This window comes from Anomaloglossus baeobatrachus, chromosome 4 (assembly GCF_048569485.1).
Source record: "Anomaloglossus baeobatrachus isolate aAnoBae1 chromosome 4, aAnoBae1.hap1, whole genome shotgun sequence".
Taxonomy (NCBI): Eukaryota; Metazoa; Chordata; class Amphibia; order Anura; family Aromobatidae; genus Anomaloglossus; species Anomaloglossus baeobatrachus.
In genome coordinates this window covers 445,215,517-445,231,937 of record NC_134356.1, presented here as the reverse complement: position 1 = coordinate 445,231,937, position 16,421 = coordinate 445,215,517, and the positions used below count along the sequence as shown (strand labels likewise).

The following is a 16,421-nucleotide window of genomic DNA, read 5'->3' as shown; positions in this document are numbered from 1 at the left end:
GACAAATCATACATCTGAAATAAAGCGCTGATTCCGCCGGCCCTCTGCACTGGCCATGTTATTCTAGGGGGCTACGGGCCGGCGGGCCAAAAGAAGCAGCCTCAGGGGCCGCATGTTTGAGAACCCTGCTTTAGAGGCACATCTTTAAGAACAGACCATTGACCAACGATTAATCTTTTCAGGGCATGTCCCTGGTACCTGCACCAGGATTATGAGTAGGGTGTTACCAGACTACAAAAAACAGCCATGTAGTCATTTATGCAATATAAAAGTCATGAGGATAAGCCCCTAAGAGACCTTTTTATTTTCAATGATCTTAGTATTTCATTCTCTACTGTCTAATAATAAAAACAGGCTATTCATGACAGGAAAGCATTTTATTAAAAACCTCTTACAAAATAGCAAATCCCTCAATGTTGTGGTTCCCAGGCAGAATAAGGTATCAAACTTTATTGCCATAAAAACATACAATATATTAGGCACTGTATTGTTTCTTATTCAAAAAAAATCACCCTATTTTGTAAAATGGGTAAAACATTATAAGGTTCTGTGCGATTTATCACATTCCTGTAGATTTATGGACCTGCAGAACTAAGGAAATGTAACAACTCAGATACAGAATGAACATTCAATGACAGGTTCAGTCACTAATAAGAACGTTCAGTGTTCACACTAATCAATACATTAAAAAAATCTATAAGAAAAATGATAAAAAGGAACTTGAAATGTGCAGTTTTGCAGTGTATGTATTTACTTAAAATATGGCATAAATAACTTCCCTTCCTAAAAGTAATCACCATTGATCCAGCCCTCATAACTGAAAGGTTCAGCAGTAGAGTGGACAAACAAACAGTGTTATCCTACGGCCTTCCATCGCTACTACTAATATAGCATGTTTTTACACATTGGGCCAAGTATAATTCCGCACAGGAAGGCAAACCCACTGCATATTCCATGAAAGGTCCCTTCATCCTTCAAGTGTAGAGTGCAGTGTGTATTTTCCACGTCAATGGGGGAATGTCACTCTATAGTTGTAGTCTCATCACCTGAAACGACATAATGTGTTTTAGACCAACAAATCAGCAGAAGGGAAAAATAAAACTTCTTACATCAGAAATTCTTACATCGGTGTCCAACATAGCCTTTTCCTAGTCAATTTCTTATATCTATGTTTTTATATAGCAGCTATCACCTTAGACCCTAATGTCATGTAGCATAGACCTCTCAAGGTGTCCCCTGACATCTAACACCAAGATATTAGCAGATCTTTCCTTTACAAAAGCTAACAAAATCCTCCATGCTGACGAGTCAGATCCACATAATTGCCAAGGCCCTGGGTTTTTCATCCAAACATCGTACATTGCCAGACCATCACACTGCCTTAGTGTTTTCTACCCATAGCGCCACCTCTTCTACAGGCAAGCAACACTCAAACCTCACTGTGTATGTAAAAAAGAATGTGATTTATCAGACCAGGCTGCCTTTTGCCATTGCTCCATGGTACAGCTCTGATGCTCAGAGGCCGACAGTACTTATGTTAATTTACAATGACCGGTCTGCAGCAAAGGGGCCGAATATGCAGCCGGCTGCAATGTACTGTGTGGTTTTTTTTATAATTCACGATTAATTTTTCAGCAATTTGTGTTACAATAGCTTTATTGTGAAATCGGATCAGACATGCTCTCCACAAGCTTCAATAAGTCTTGTGCACCCATGACTATTGTCTCTTGTTCAAATGATTTTTATTAGGTTTTGTAGTTGTATTGTCTCTTATTACTGGTTCGCTTGTATTAATGTTAAGGTATATCCATGCAGGTCAAAAATGCTGTGTACTTTCCATTCTGATTTCCTTACAGAAAATCTGCAGAAGAATAAGGTAACAAACATGTAGATGAGAATTTAACAAAATTTCAGCCACATTCTGCAAGGATTTTCATCCGGAAACTGACCTGTGATGAGCATACTTAAATCTACAGCATATTATATCTATAGACAAAAGAACGATTCCAGATTCCTGTTGCTCATTTTTCCCACTGACTAAATGAAAAAGTAAAAAGAAAATTCTACTGTTGCAGATTTTTAAATAGGGCGAGTAGTGCAGTCACCTTAGCAATTGACACTTCTGTGACAACTATTGCCCGAGCTCCACTGGTCTCTAAACACTGGCTATGAACTGGAGCAAGAACAACAAGGTCAGGAATTAGGAGCGGCTGATGATAAAGGGAGTATAGTGCTTTTTTTTTTTTAAAAAAAAAACAAAAAAAACAAAAAAAACCAAACCACTACTGTTATTTTACAGTCTGCCTAATGGAGTAAAGACAAAATCCCTTTCGGCGCTACAGTCTGCCTAATATATACATACACACGTTTTGGTGTTGAGTTACTGGATTGGCAAACAAATTTGTTAATTTCACAGTTCTCTGAACAGCTTCAAACTACTGAATGTAACTTGTTTAATGGTGGACACTACTGATGATAAAGATGAGCACTAATATGGCATCTACTGTATAGTACGCCATGAAAAATGATGCATGCAATGTTTTGCTGCCTGGTGTAAACAGACGTTGTGGAAAAAACTGAGGCTTCGAATGCTAAAACTCATAGTAAAAGTATGGCATCAGCACGAAATGCTGGAAAAAAGCCAAACGGGTTCTGATACAGAAAAACTATTTTAGTAAAAATGCAGAAAGCATTTTTTTCAAATGGCCATATGTAGAAGTCAACCAATAAAAAAACTTTACTTCAAAACATATTCATCTGTTGGTTACTGGAGGATTTGTTATTTTCTAATATCTTGCTCTACTATTCTACTACAACTTTAATTTCTTATTGATCATATTGTTCTGCAAAGTTTACCATTTATGAAACCAGTGTCTTACCTTCTGCTGCGCTGCTCTTTAGAGGCTGCATGGCTGTAAAAAGAGAACATTTGTGTATTTTAGTTTCAGTGATTAACACTTAAAGTGTATTTTTGTATTTTATCGCTAGACTGGTGCTTTCTAAAGTAGGGGCAGGAGATATATATTTACTCCCCCTCCGGTACCTTCATCTTCTATCTGCGCCCATTCTGCTGGTCCCCTGTAGTTTGTGACCTGCCATCTCGTCCCAGTGTTTCATGGAGCGAGCCAGAGATCATTATTCAATGTATTGAGAGCTTGTAACATAATTTCTGATTTCAGGAGGGACTGGAGCGACTTTAGTACAAGGTGAAGACGTCGGAGGGTGAGTATATTACTAGGGGCAGGGACCTTAAGTTAAAAGCACCACTCCAGTGGTTTTTTTTTACCTTTTCAGTGCTGGAGTGGTTCTTTAAAATAATACACGGAAGAAAGCAGAAAGGCCTTCCACAGGATAGGTTTTTACCATTTATTTGTTGAACCATACCTGTTTTTAATTCTCCATTTTCCTCACGCTCTTCATTACCTGATTTAAATAAATGAAATAAGGTTAAACTTGATGAGCACCTACAGAATATTCAAAGCAAGGTGCTTTTGTGAATGCCATAGTACACACTGAAGGAGGCCCCAAACTCTCTAATGGAAAGAGACATGGTATTGCGGCCAGTGTACTTATATGATGAAAGAATTCACAGCTACAACCACGTGGTTACACAAGATAGGTAAGATATGTGATAAACGCCTGATAGCTAGGATTGCCACCGATTACGAGAACTGGGCTATGATCCTTCATTATTCGTCTTCTGGATATGACTAATGGAATGGCATAGTCATGCATGGCCACTGCATCTTCACTCAATCTCCATGGGACTGATGGACAAAGTAGCCAATACAAAGCTTGGCTATCTGCATCAGTCTTTTAGACATGAATGGAGCATCAGCTGTCATGCACAACCAAGTTACTCATTCAATCCCAACTCAAGTGAGGAAAAATGGTAATTGGGGACAAATTCTTGTGATTAGTTGAGTCCCACCTTTAGGACCTGTAACGATCAGACATTAATCACCTGTCACGTAGATAGGTGCCAACCACTTAAAGTCAAGGAGCAAATCAGCATATTACAAAGGCTATTAATCCCTTAGTGCATAAGAACATACCACTCAGGGGCCACAATTGCAACTTAGAGTCCACAAGTGTAGTGAAGGCACCAGCGACTGCTCCACTTAAACTCCGCTGTTAGAGATTAACAGCAATATTTAAATGGTTAACAGCCGCAATCAGAGCTCAGCTCCAGATGCTGCTGTTAGACAAAGATGCCGGCTATGTAATACAGCCAGCATCTGCTGTGTATAGAGAGAAGTTGAGTTCCTGAGCCCTCTCTGCACGAGCACTGCAACTATGATGCACCTGCACGTCATTTTAGGCTAAGGCTATGTGCCCATGGGACAACATACCCGTGGATTTTGCCACGAAAAACCTGCGTATTTATCTGTATTTTCAAGATAAATCCGCAGGTTTGCGCAAGTACAGACACTCCACATGTTATCCTATGAGATTTGGGGAGTGCTGTATCAATGTTGCAGTATGTGCGGCTGCGGAATATGCTGCGGATGTCCCACCACGTAACTGCATGTCAATTAGGCTATGTGCCCACGGGACAACGTACTTGCGGACTCTGACGCAGGTTTGTCCGCAGGTTCCTGCAGATGCTCCCCGGAATCCGCAGCTATCCATTGCTGTGGGATTCGAGCATTTTTGTTGAAGTAAATCTGCGGGACAAGTACGGAAATACCTGAGGAAGTTCAGCCCTCTAGCTCCATAGTGGAAAGGTGGGACATCCGCAGGTATTTCCGCATGAATAATTGACATGCAGTTACGTGCGGTAGCGGGACATCCGCAGCATATTCCGCAGCCGCGATATGCAGCATTGATACAGCACTCCCCAAATCCCATAGGATAACATGGGGAGAGTCTGTACTTGTGTAAACCTGCGGATTTATCTGGAAAATCCAGATAAATCCGCAGGTTTTCCACGGCAAAATCCGCGGGTACGTTGTCCCGTGGGCACATAGCCTTATTCATGCGGAAATACCTGCTGATGTCTTGCCTTTCCACTATGGAGATAGAGTGCGGAACTTCCGCAAGTATTTCCACACATGTCCCGCAGATTTACCGCAACAAAAATGCTGGAATCCCACAGCAATGGATAGCTGCAGATTCCGGGGAGCAGCTTCAGTAAACCTGCGGACAAACCTGCGGCAAGGTCCGCGGGTACGTTGTCCCGTGGGCACATAGCCTAAGGGTTTAACCCCTTCACGACCATGGACGGATATATCCGTCATGGATCGTGTCCCGGTAAGCCCCGCTCCCTGCCGCGGGCAGGCGGCGTGGATCGGCACACATATCAGCTGTTTTCAACAGCTGACATGTGTGCCTACATGTTCCGAGTGGAATCGCATTCCACCCGGAACATTAACCCCTTAGATCTCGCTGCCAAAGTCTGGCAGCGAGATCTATATGCGCGCGGCCATCTTTTTTACTTACCGCCGCCCCCTCCGGACGTCACGTGAGTGATCACGTGACGTTCGGTGGTTGCCATCGTAGCACAGGGTCATGTGATGATGCCTGGTGCTACGAAGTTTCACTTTCATTCTTCCTCGGCACGGAGCAGAGGAAGAAAGAAAGTGACTATTTCTGCTGTTTACAGCGGTATAGCTGTGATCAGCAGATAGCGATCAGCAATCGGATTGCTGATCGCTATAGCCCCCTAGGGGGACTAGTAAAATAAATTAAAAAAAGTAAAAAAAAAGTTTTAAAAAATTAAAAAAAAAAACAAAAAACCTAAAAGTTCAAATCACCCCCGTTTCCCCCCATTGAAAATTAAAGGGTTAAAAAATAAATAAATATACACACATTTGGTATCGCCGCGTTCAGAAATGCCCGATCTATCAAAATATAAAATCAATTAATCTGATTGGTAAACGGCGTAGTGGCAAAAAAATTCCAAACGCCAAAATTACGTTTTTTGGTCGCCGTAAGTTTTACGCAAAATGTAATAACAGGCGATCAAAACGTAGCATCTGCGCAAAAATGCTACCATTAGAAACATCAGCTCGAGACGCAAAAAATAAGCCGTCACTGAGCCATAGATCCCAAAAAATAAGAACGCTACGTGTTTCGGAAAATAGCGCAAAACATGCGCCACTTTTATTGGACAAACTTGTGAATTTTTTTAACCCCTTAGATACAAGTAAACCTATACATGTTTGGTGTCTACAAACTCGCACCGACCTCAGGTATCATACCCACACATCAGTTTTACCATATAGTGAACACCGTGAATAAAACATCCCAAAAACTATTGTGCCATCACACTTTTTTTGCAATTTTTCCACACTTGGAATTTTTTTGCTGCTTTCCAGTACACCATATGGTAAAACTTATGGTTTCATTTAAAAGTGCAACTTGTCCCGCAAAAAACAAGCCCTCATATGGCAAGATTGACGGAAAAATAAAAAAGTTACGGCTCTCGGAAGAAGGGGAGCAAAAAACAAAAACGCAAAAACGGAAAGTGCCCCGGGGCTGAAGGGGTTAAACACTGATTTTCACTGAACCATTTAGTAAGTGCAATGTCTAAAGTATCTTCCTATGAGTATTTTATTTTGTTCCTTTATGCCTCCGCATCAGGCAGCCCAAATTGTGTTCCAGGGTTAAGTGCCAAGGGGTCAGATTTACTGCTAGAAGTTTATGCAACAAATCTGCAGGGAAATCGACAATGGTAAGTCTGGAACAAATCATGCAGATAAGCCATTGTAAATTTTCCTTCAGTTTCTAAGAAATAAAAAAGGCAAATGAATTTAAAAGTATAAATTGAAAATGTGCAACAAACCCAGGTCAGCTATGAGACAAGGTTGTGTTCAGTAATGCGGGAGTCACACGGGACGATAAATTGTGCGATCACACGAGCGATCTCACCCGCCCCCATCGTTTGTGCGTTGTTAACCCCCCGTCACACGTACTTACCTCCCGGGCGACTTCGCTGTGGGCGGCGAACATCCACTTCCTGAAGGGGGAGGGACGTTCGGCGTCACAGCGACGTCACACGGCAGCCGGCCAATAGAAGCGGAGGGGCGGAGATGAGCGGGATGTAAACATCCCACCCACCTCCTTCCTTCTGCATTGCCGGCGGGACGCAGGTAAGCTATGTTCGTCGTTCCCGGGGTGTCACACGGAGCGATGTGTGCTGCCACGGGAGCGACAACAACCGGAGCACAGAAGGAGGAACGAGATTATGAAAATGAACGACGTGTCAATGATGAACGAGAAGGTGAGTATTTCTGCTCGTTCATAGGTGTCACACGGTACGATATCTCTGACGATGCCGGATGTGCGTCACTAACGACGTGACCCCGGCGATATATATCGCCAGATATATCGTACCGTGTGACACCTGCATAAGGGTTGGCGGTCACAGAGTCATTTCTGCAAAATCCTTTGAAAGCACAAAATTTTGCACTCTGCTTCCCCACCACTCCCAATGTCAAATAATCAAGGAGGACCAATGCTGAGGAATCTCCACTACAATAAACAGGACCAGCAATTGCAATCTCTTTTTGGAGCATAAATGATTGATGTGAGTGTCTGCCCAGTGAAATAAATGAGTAAAGCAGCCAGTGTTTGCTTTGACCTTTTGGTTGCCAGTTTCTATGCAGAGCGCAGTACTTGAGATGAATTTGCCATTGGCTGTAGCCCACTACATAGACAGTGATATAATTATATACATAGACAGTGATATAATTATGTGAGCTTTATCATCTCAGTCACCGCCGATGCATATTGCAGTAGCCGATGACAAACTCATCTCAATTGCTACACTCTGCATAGACAGTATTGAATCAAGTGCAGCACTGTGCTCTCCTGGAGCTCGGTCTCTCTTCTCATCTGGAATGTTGTGAGAAGAAGCAGAGGCCTAGAGAGAAAGCGGTCCCAAATTTCAGTATATAAATAAACAATAACAGAATACAGATTACATTTTACACCCTTGTTCTAACCTTAACTAGAGTTCTACAAATATATGTGCTTGGAGAATAATGGGTTTGATACTGGACGGGTGTGAGGGACTCAGGGAGTGCCAATAGCCCATGGATTAAGCCACATGCACACGATAAGTATTTGGTGAGTTTTTTTACCTCAGTATTTGTAAGCCAAAATCAGGAGTGGCTTTTGACTTACAAATACTGAACTAAAAAGACTCACCAAATAATAGTGTGCACGTGAATACAAAATACGTAACGCAAGCTCAGCTCTGGCAATCACTGATGAGATCTAAATATTAAAAATCCTCAACGGAGGCCAGTAGAATAGATTTGATGAAATCCTATTCTTTTGCATGCTACTAAATTATACAGAAAATGCATCCACACCGACTAGTTCAGTGCCAATATCTTCCACCACAGTGTGGTACTGTGACCCAGCCCATCATTTCTTCTACTTACCTGCTTCTTCCTGCTCCTCCTCACACGTCTGTTTGAGATGTTTTCTGCATACACATGCCAGAGCAACTAGCAGACCAAGTAGGCAAGCACATAGCCCGACCGTCACCCACACAACGACCAAAGGAAAAGAAAGATGTTGTCCTGAACACAAAAGCATGATTTAAATTAAATACAGTAAAGCTATTTGATTGCATCAGCGAATGAAACAGTTTAGTTGGCACAGAACTTAAAAATATGGTGGAAAGTGACCAACCCCTTTAAATTCAGCTATAAATTTTCATATGACATTAATCATTAATTTGCTGTCCATAAGTGGATATATGCGTTATACAGATCAAAGGCCAGGGGTGCTGGATCACGGGCTGCACTCTGCTTCAATTACCTGTTCACAGTGGAGCCAGAGTATCTGATGGAAAGCTTATTTTTGCATCCCATTTACAGTATTTTTCGGATTATAAGATGCACTTTTCCTCCCAAAAATTTGGGAGGAAAGTGAGGGGTGAGTCTTATAATCTGAATGTAGCTTACAGGGGTGGAGAGGGGTCGTAAGAGGCTGGGCGAATGCTGCGGCGGCTGTACAGGGGCTGCGGTGGCCGGGCTGGTGCTGCGATGGCTGGTGCTGGGACGGCTGTGAGGTGTCAGCAGCTGCTGTGCGGGGTCCCCGGTGGCTGTAGCGGCTGTGCGGGGTCTGCGCATAGTCTCTGGTGGCTGGTGCTGCTGTGCGGGGTCTCTGGCGGCTTTACTGGCACTGCGGGTCGGGCGGTGAGGACTTCAAATAATGCCGCCCGGAGTCAGCACATGTGCAGATGGAGCTCTCGGCTAAAGCTCCCATCTGCGCAGCAGACTTCAGGAAAATTGCACCCAAAGGTGGCGCTTGCGCGGATAAGATCTCGGCTTGCCACTGAGCCTAGAGCTCAATCTATGCTGACTCTGGGCACCATTTCTTTGAAGCCCTCACCGTCCACATCAGCCACCGCCCAGCCTGAGCCCAAGCACAGCAGCCGCAGCATGGCAGAACCAGCCTCCGCGGCAGCCACCGCAGCTCAGCGGCCGCCGTTGTCTCCGGCACCATTTCTTTGAAGCCCTCATCGTCCGCAGCAGCCGCCGCAGCCCGAGCACAGCTGCCCCAGCACGGCAACACCAGCTTCCACCGCAGCCCGAGCCCCAGTCTCCGCCGCAGCCCCAGCACAGCCTCCTCCACCACCGCTACTGCCCCATTTGGTAAGACACTATCGGCTTACAAGACAGACCCCTTTTTTTTCTTGCTCTGAATTTGGGGTGCGTCTTATAAAACGAAAAAAACGATAATTGTGTGACCAATAAAGCAGCCAATGGAAAAACTAAACTGCACAAAAAAGCTACAAAAAGAGCAAAGCAGCAAAGACTAATTGTGTGTCTGAAGAATTTACAATAATTTTACTACAAACGTGTCTGCTTTGTTTTTCACAAAGCCAAGAAAAGCATAAAATATAAAAATTCCCTCCCCCCCAAAAAATATTAAAAGAAAAAAAAGACACTTTTAAAAATATATCAAGCTGGTACTTTGGCATTGAATTATAGACATTATGGTAGCCTGGATTAGGGAGATGTATTATGCTGCTATTAAAGAGGTTGTCCAGGCTTGGAACAAAAGTCTTCAGTCGCACGATCACGATTCTCCGTTAGTCCCAATGCAAGGGGCAATCACATGTATGGGTATTGTGATAATAAGCTGACTGGACTCTTTCGGCTTCTCCCCTTAGAAAGGAATTGAGAGAAGCCAAGTGTGGCTACTTAGTACATGATATGGCCTAAGACACACGGCATGAAAATCGGAGCGAGTGGAATGCGATAAAACATCGCATTCCACTCGGACCAATATTAGCTTATGTGTCAGCCCCCATGAGCGATTATTTTCTCAGCTCTAATCGGACTGAGAAAACAATCGCAGCATACTGTGACTGTAATGCGTTCCTGGTTTCTCTCGCACCCATTCAAGTCTATGGGGAGAGAGAAAAATCGCACTGCACTCGCAGTACACCGGTGTACGACGAGTGCAGGGCAAGAATGGCATTAGCCAGCTACGGAGGAGAGAGGGAGATAAATCCCTCCCCTCCCCCCCTCAGCGCCAGTCCGCCCCTCCTCAGCGCCGGCCCTGCCCTCCTCTGTCCCGGCTCGCCCCCCGCAGCTGAGGTCCAATCGCATGACACTCGCATGACACTCGGTTCCCGCTGTGCTGCCAGTGTTAGCCGAGTGTCATGCGAGAATCACATTAGTCCCCCGTGTTACCCCGGCCTAAGTATTTAAATTACATATATGCAACGACTAGCATGGAGACTGTTGGGGAATGTAGTAGTCCGCAGTCACAGAGTTACTTTTGTTCCAAGCCTGGACAAACCCTTTAAGAAAACAAGTTCTAGAGAATGTAAGGAAGAAAAAAAAAGTATGTATCAGCTGATTGCATAAGAACATAAAGTAAATTAATAAAATTGGTACACATAACTGATTCTGCTTTAAAAAAAAAAAAGTAAAGCATCTATAGATTGATGGAAAGAATCTGTGGGAACTAAAAAAGTAAAGTGACCTTGTAATGTTTGTTTTCCACCCAATCCACACAGGTCAGGATAGATGCAAATGCATGCCTCAGTAACTATAATGCCAAGTGTACCAGTATATCTCTCTATGTCTGAAGTCAGATTAGCCGAAAAAGTAATATATGAAGGGCACTTTTTTACCTTCAATTTACACAAATAGAATGATTAAAAATATATGCATATATTAGCACACTGCACTGCAACAGAAGTGAATAGGTAAAGTCTAGTGATGGGCAAACCCGAACTCGTAGTCCGTGCACAGACCCCGAACACGGACTTCTCGGGAAGTCTCTGTTACTGTTCAGGTTAGGCCACCCAGACAAAGATTTTTTTTAAAAAAAGAAGCAAAATGGGGATTAAAGCAGAACAATTATACTTACCAAGTTTCCATGCAACTGTCAAGCTGTTTCCGGGTCCGCTCTTTAAATCTCATGAATATTCACTGCTTCCCCCGCCCACCCTCTCTAACAGCGTCTGTGATTGGTTGCAGTCAGACTGCCAGCCTTTAATTGATTGCCCTCACTCTAGCTGTCTGGGTTACCGAAGTGGAGAGTAAAAATAAATAAATAATTGAAAAACTATGTTGTTCAGTCCACCGTAAATTGATACCCCATTTATATTTTGGGACCACACGCAGATTTTTTTTTTTTTTTTAAATCTCAAAAAAGCTGCGAAGGGTCCCTCATATTTTGAAACACAGTCAAGATAACACACACAGCTGGGGGTTGCAGATTACAGCTGTCTGCTTTATCTGCGCTGGGTACTAAAATGCAGGGGACCCTACGGCAGTTTTTTCCAATTATTTATTTTTACACTCCACTTTGGGGACCCAGACTGCTTGTGTGAGGGCAACCAATCAGACGCCGACAGTCTGACTGTAACCAATCACAGACGCTGTCACAGAGGTTGGACGGGTGAAGCAGTGAATATTCATTAGATTTAATTAGTGGACTCAGATGCGGTGTGACAGCGGCGCAGAAACTCAGCAAGTATAATTGTCTTGCTTTAATCCCCGTTTTCCTTCCTTTTGCAGCTGTTAGGCCTTACTAAAACTTTATAGCACTTAAGTTCGGGTTCCATAAAGACTTATAGGGGGTTCAGCGTCCAGGGTCAAGTCTGGTCCCGAACAAGAATTTTTATGTTTTAAGAAAGTCCGACTGGACCCGCTGAACCCGATCATCTGAAGGTTTGCCCATTTTTAGTAAAGTCATCCAGCAGTTGTGTGCCATGGTACTTACCTTTATTGGACTAATGCAATATGCAATAATGCACCATTGCATGACTTTGTCTTTACGTGTAATAAACCACATGCATGTGATATCAGATATTCTGAATAGTACAAGACTAGCATTATAAAATGCACATAGGTTGACTTAATATAGACTGACTGACTGCAAATAGAGACTTATTTTTACAAAACAATAGCAGAACATCTGCTTTCTGACCTATGACCAGATGAGGCCTTTCCTGCACTGACCTGTGACACTGAGAGACGCATGGGTCACCATCTGCAGCAGGGGATTATATACCAGGCAAGTGTAAGTGTCATTACTCTCCAGGATTACTCGGATAGAGCTCTGCACATGGAACAAGCCTTCCTCATTAGCTACTTGAGATTCTGTTACATTTTCTGTAAGGTTCTTCCCACTTCCATCTTGCCACAGGATTTCAGCTTGAGGATATCCACGGTAGGTATGGCAGGTTACTGTTACTTGGTCACCAGGTTTAAGTCCTTCACTAGGATCCATGTGCAAAGTAGGCTTAGTGTAGAAGGCTGCAGTTAAGTGAAAGAATGGGTTAATTGACCATCACCAGAAGGATCAATAATAAGATTTGGACCCAAACTTAATGCTTACCTGCAACCTGAAGACTTACAGCAGCTGAACTGGAGTTCCCTACATTTACAAAGCATGTATAGCTGCCCTCATCATATAAACTAACATTGTGCAATAAAAGGGACATGTTGCCCTCTGGTAGCTGTCCAAGAAAAAGTTGTGTCCGATTAGTGAATTTAGGGTCTTGTTTCTCTAGTTGTTCTTTTCCTTGGATGAAGGCGTGAACCTGCTGGAGCTTCGTAATCTCCCAGAACACACTGAGGTCCTGCAATGAAAACCCCGCTGGAGGAGCAAAGCGGCATGGAAGTATGACATCTTCATCCAGAATCCCGGTGACAGGGACATCAGGAACTATTACTTCAATGGATCCTTTAAAAAAAAAATGAAAAGACAGAATTAAAGAGAAGGGACAAAGTTTTGCAGCTCGTATAGGCAAGAGAAAATCTTATTACAGTCTCATAGACTGTAAGCCTGTGAGCAAGGCTCTCACTCCACTTGGTATCTGTTCAATTGTGTTATTCTGTATTGTCTTACATTGTCTGTATATTTTGCTTTTGAATTGTAAAGTGTTGTGGATTATGTTGGCACTATATAAATACAAAAAAATATTATAACTTATTATTACACCCTCTTTGAATGCTATGGTTTTACATATGAAGACAAAAAAGTCTAGTCCATTGAAGGTCTTCAAATTAGGTAAATACATCCCCAGGTGAACAACAACATATAAATTAAAATCAATATTTAACAAAAAGTAGGCCTAAAAGCAGAAACATTGTTGTCAAAATGATCTCATACTTTGATCAGATCTCATACTAGGCACTGACGAGGAGCAATCACCCCAAAACACCGTGTCTGCAAATTGAGGTTCTGATCTGGCATAAATCCTAAGTCATATGACAAGGCTTGTTGGGGAGTTAGGCCCTGTGCGCACTTGCCGGTTTTTGCAGCAGATTTCCTGCGGTTTTGCTACATGTTTCGCTGCATGTTATGTTCATAACATCTCTGCAGTGATTCACCAGCAAAACCTATGGGAAAAAAAAATGCTGTGCGCACTATGCGGATTTTGACAGCTGCATGTTTTGCTGCGGGATTCCTGCAGCAAAAACAATTGCATGTCACTTCTTCTCCGCACGTCGCTGCGAGATTTCACTCCATTGACTGCCATGTAATCGTGAAATCCCGCAGGGAATAACGCAGGCAGCAAATTCTGTGCGGTTCATTGCGTTTACCTGCGTTATTCCCTCCGGTATTTCGTGGTTTACCTGCGCTAATGTTCATCGCTGCCTGCGGTTTGAAGGAAAGTGATGTCATTATGACAGGAAGAGGAAGCGGAGCAGAGAGTAAACACACACAGATCACAGACACAGACATACAATACACACACATCACACTCACACTGACATATAGAATACACATAGAAAGCAAACAGACATATAGAAAAAAAAAAAAACACGTGGGCTCCGCCGTATTTTTACCGTCCAGCCGAGGTAAGCACACAGCTGCGGCCCGGTATTCTCAGGCTGGGGAGGGCGAGAGCCAGGGTTAATGTCCCCCCTCTCCCGCAGCCGAGAATATCAGCCCGCAGCTTCCCCGGGACTGTCATATCCATTATGCGGCAGTCCTGGAGTGTCCTCGGCTCGTCCTGTTGCCGTGATGCGGTGGCAATCAGGGTAATATAAGGATTGCCGCCACTAAGTCCTGGCTTGATCATGGCAGCGTCAATGAGACAGCTGACATGATCAACCCGTAAGTAAAGTGAAAAAAACACACACGCCGAAAAATCCTTTATTTTAAATAAAACACAAAAAAGCCCCTGGTTCACCCCGTTATTAACCCCCCGAAACACACAACTCCGGCGTAATCCACGTCCTCCGATGCTTGCATCCAGCCGCGACTGACACACAGCGCTGAATGCAGCCTCGCAACGAGACAGCAGAGGTAACCACAGGGCATTTCCCACGGCCGGTAATGTGAACACCACATTACCGCTCGGGAGAAATGCAGCGTGTGCTCACAGGAACTCTATCTATCCTTCTATCTGTCCATTTATTTATTTATCTGTCTGCTATCTCAGAAGGAAATTACTTTTTTTTTTTTTCAATGTGCTTTATTGCATTGAATGCATTAAAGCACATGTACCAACAACCCGCACGCGGCAAAACCGCGGCATTACCGCGAACAATACCGCAGCAAATTGCATGCGGTTTTCGGGTGCGGTTTGCCGCAGTTTTTTACCGTGGGTGCGGTAATCTTTCAGACCCTGCGGAATTTTCTTAAGAAAATTCCGTTTTCCAGTGCGCACAGGGCCTTAGGCTCCTTTCACATTGCGTTTTACCTTCCGCTCACAGGTCCCATTGGAGCATCCGTCCGAACTGCCCCTCCCCCACTCTGCAAAGCGTGTTCCGGACGCATGCACCCGACAGGGCCATTCACTGTTATGGAGCGCACTGCGTTAGCATGGGCTCGGTTTTGTGCCATTTTTTGCATATATACGTTTCTGCAGACGGACACCAGAACGTAGTCCACTACGTTCGGATGTCCGTCTGCAGAAACGTATATATGCAAAAAATGGCACAAAACAGAGCACACGCTAACGCAGTGCGCTCCATAACAGTGAGTGGCCGTGTCGGGCGCATGCGTCCGGAACACGCTTTGCAGAGTGGGGGAGGGGCGGTTCAGACGGATGCTCCGACGGGACCTGTGAGCGGAAGGTAAAATGCAATGTGAAAGGAGCCTTACTTTTGACTTTTAGGATTGCTACTTCCATTAAGTGGCACTAGAGTTTGTCTCCTTCCTCCCTAAAGAGACAATTTGCATATTTCCCAGAGCAGCACTGCACCTATAAGACTCCTCACCAGCTTGGTTTCTCAGTCTCCGCAAGGAGAAACGTTTTCCCCTTAGACTTCATTATAGCTTCTCATACAGCCAAATCAGATCTCATACTTTGTACTTACGAGCTGCAGTACTACTTCCAATAGGTGGCACTACAGTTCGACTGAGACAATTGTCAATAATTAAGAACATCCCATGAATCAATAACTTGTAAAACCTCATTTACCAGCAATAACTTGAACTATCAAGTCTCTTCCATCATTTTGGAGAAATTTTGGACCACTTTTTATAATATTGGTTAATACACCACTCCAGCAGTTTGTTTTATTCACAGCTGGAGTGGTGCTTTAAATCCAAGTCCCATAGCCCTGGTCTTATAGTTACCCTCCAGCGTTTTCATCCTTTTTTGACACCACTCCAGTCCCGCAGCACTATCTTGTGCCTGTAAATTCTGACTGGCTAGAAGTCAGAAGTTATGTCATAAGCACACAGTACAAGTCTATGAGTGCCAGAAATAGGCCCACATAGTCTTGTATTGAGTTGTGACCTCCGGCGCCCCATGAAACACTGCAGCTGTCGGCAGGTCCCAAATCACAGGAGACCGCCCGGAGCATAGCTGCAAACAGAGAAAGACGGCGGCAGGGGAGTATAATACAGGGGACTTACAATTAAAGCACCACTCCAGTGGTGCAATAAAAAAAAAACGCTGGAGTGGTGCTTTAAAGGTGTTGTCCCATGAACTAAGTACATTTTAATCACAAGACCGCCAAATAAACTAAATTCCA

General features: G+C 43.7%; 1 protein-coding gene across 1 annotated transcript in view; it reads right to left on the bottom strand.

Moving 5' to 3' along the window:
- Nucleotides 1–362: 362 nt before the first annotated feature.
- The window catches only part of CD276 (CD276 molecule), a 31,805-nt gene continuing 15,746 nt past the window's right edge, over nt 363–16,421 (bottom strand). The window contains exons 3-8 of the mRNA XM_075342670.1: nt 12,823–13,170; nt 12,444–12,740; nt 8,394–8,534; nt 3,385–3,423; nt 2,880–2,912; nt 363–1,046 (exon numbers count right to left, since the gene is read on the bottom strand). Of these exons, the coding sequence (XP_075198785.1) occupies nt 1,021–1,046; nt 2,880–2,912; nt 3,385–3,423; nt 8,394–8,534; nt 12,444–12,740; nt 12,823–13,170 (884 nt within the window). The 3' untranslated portion in view covers nt 363–1,020. The remainder of the gene's footprint in view (nt 1,047–2,879; nt 2,913–3,384; nt 3,424–8,393; nt 8,535–12,443; nt 12,741–12,822; nt 13,171–16,421) is intronic.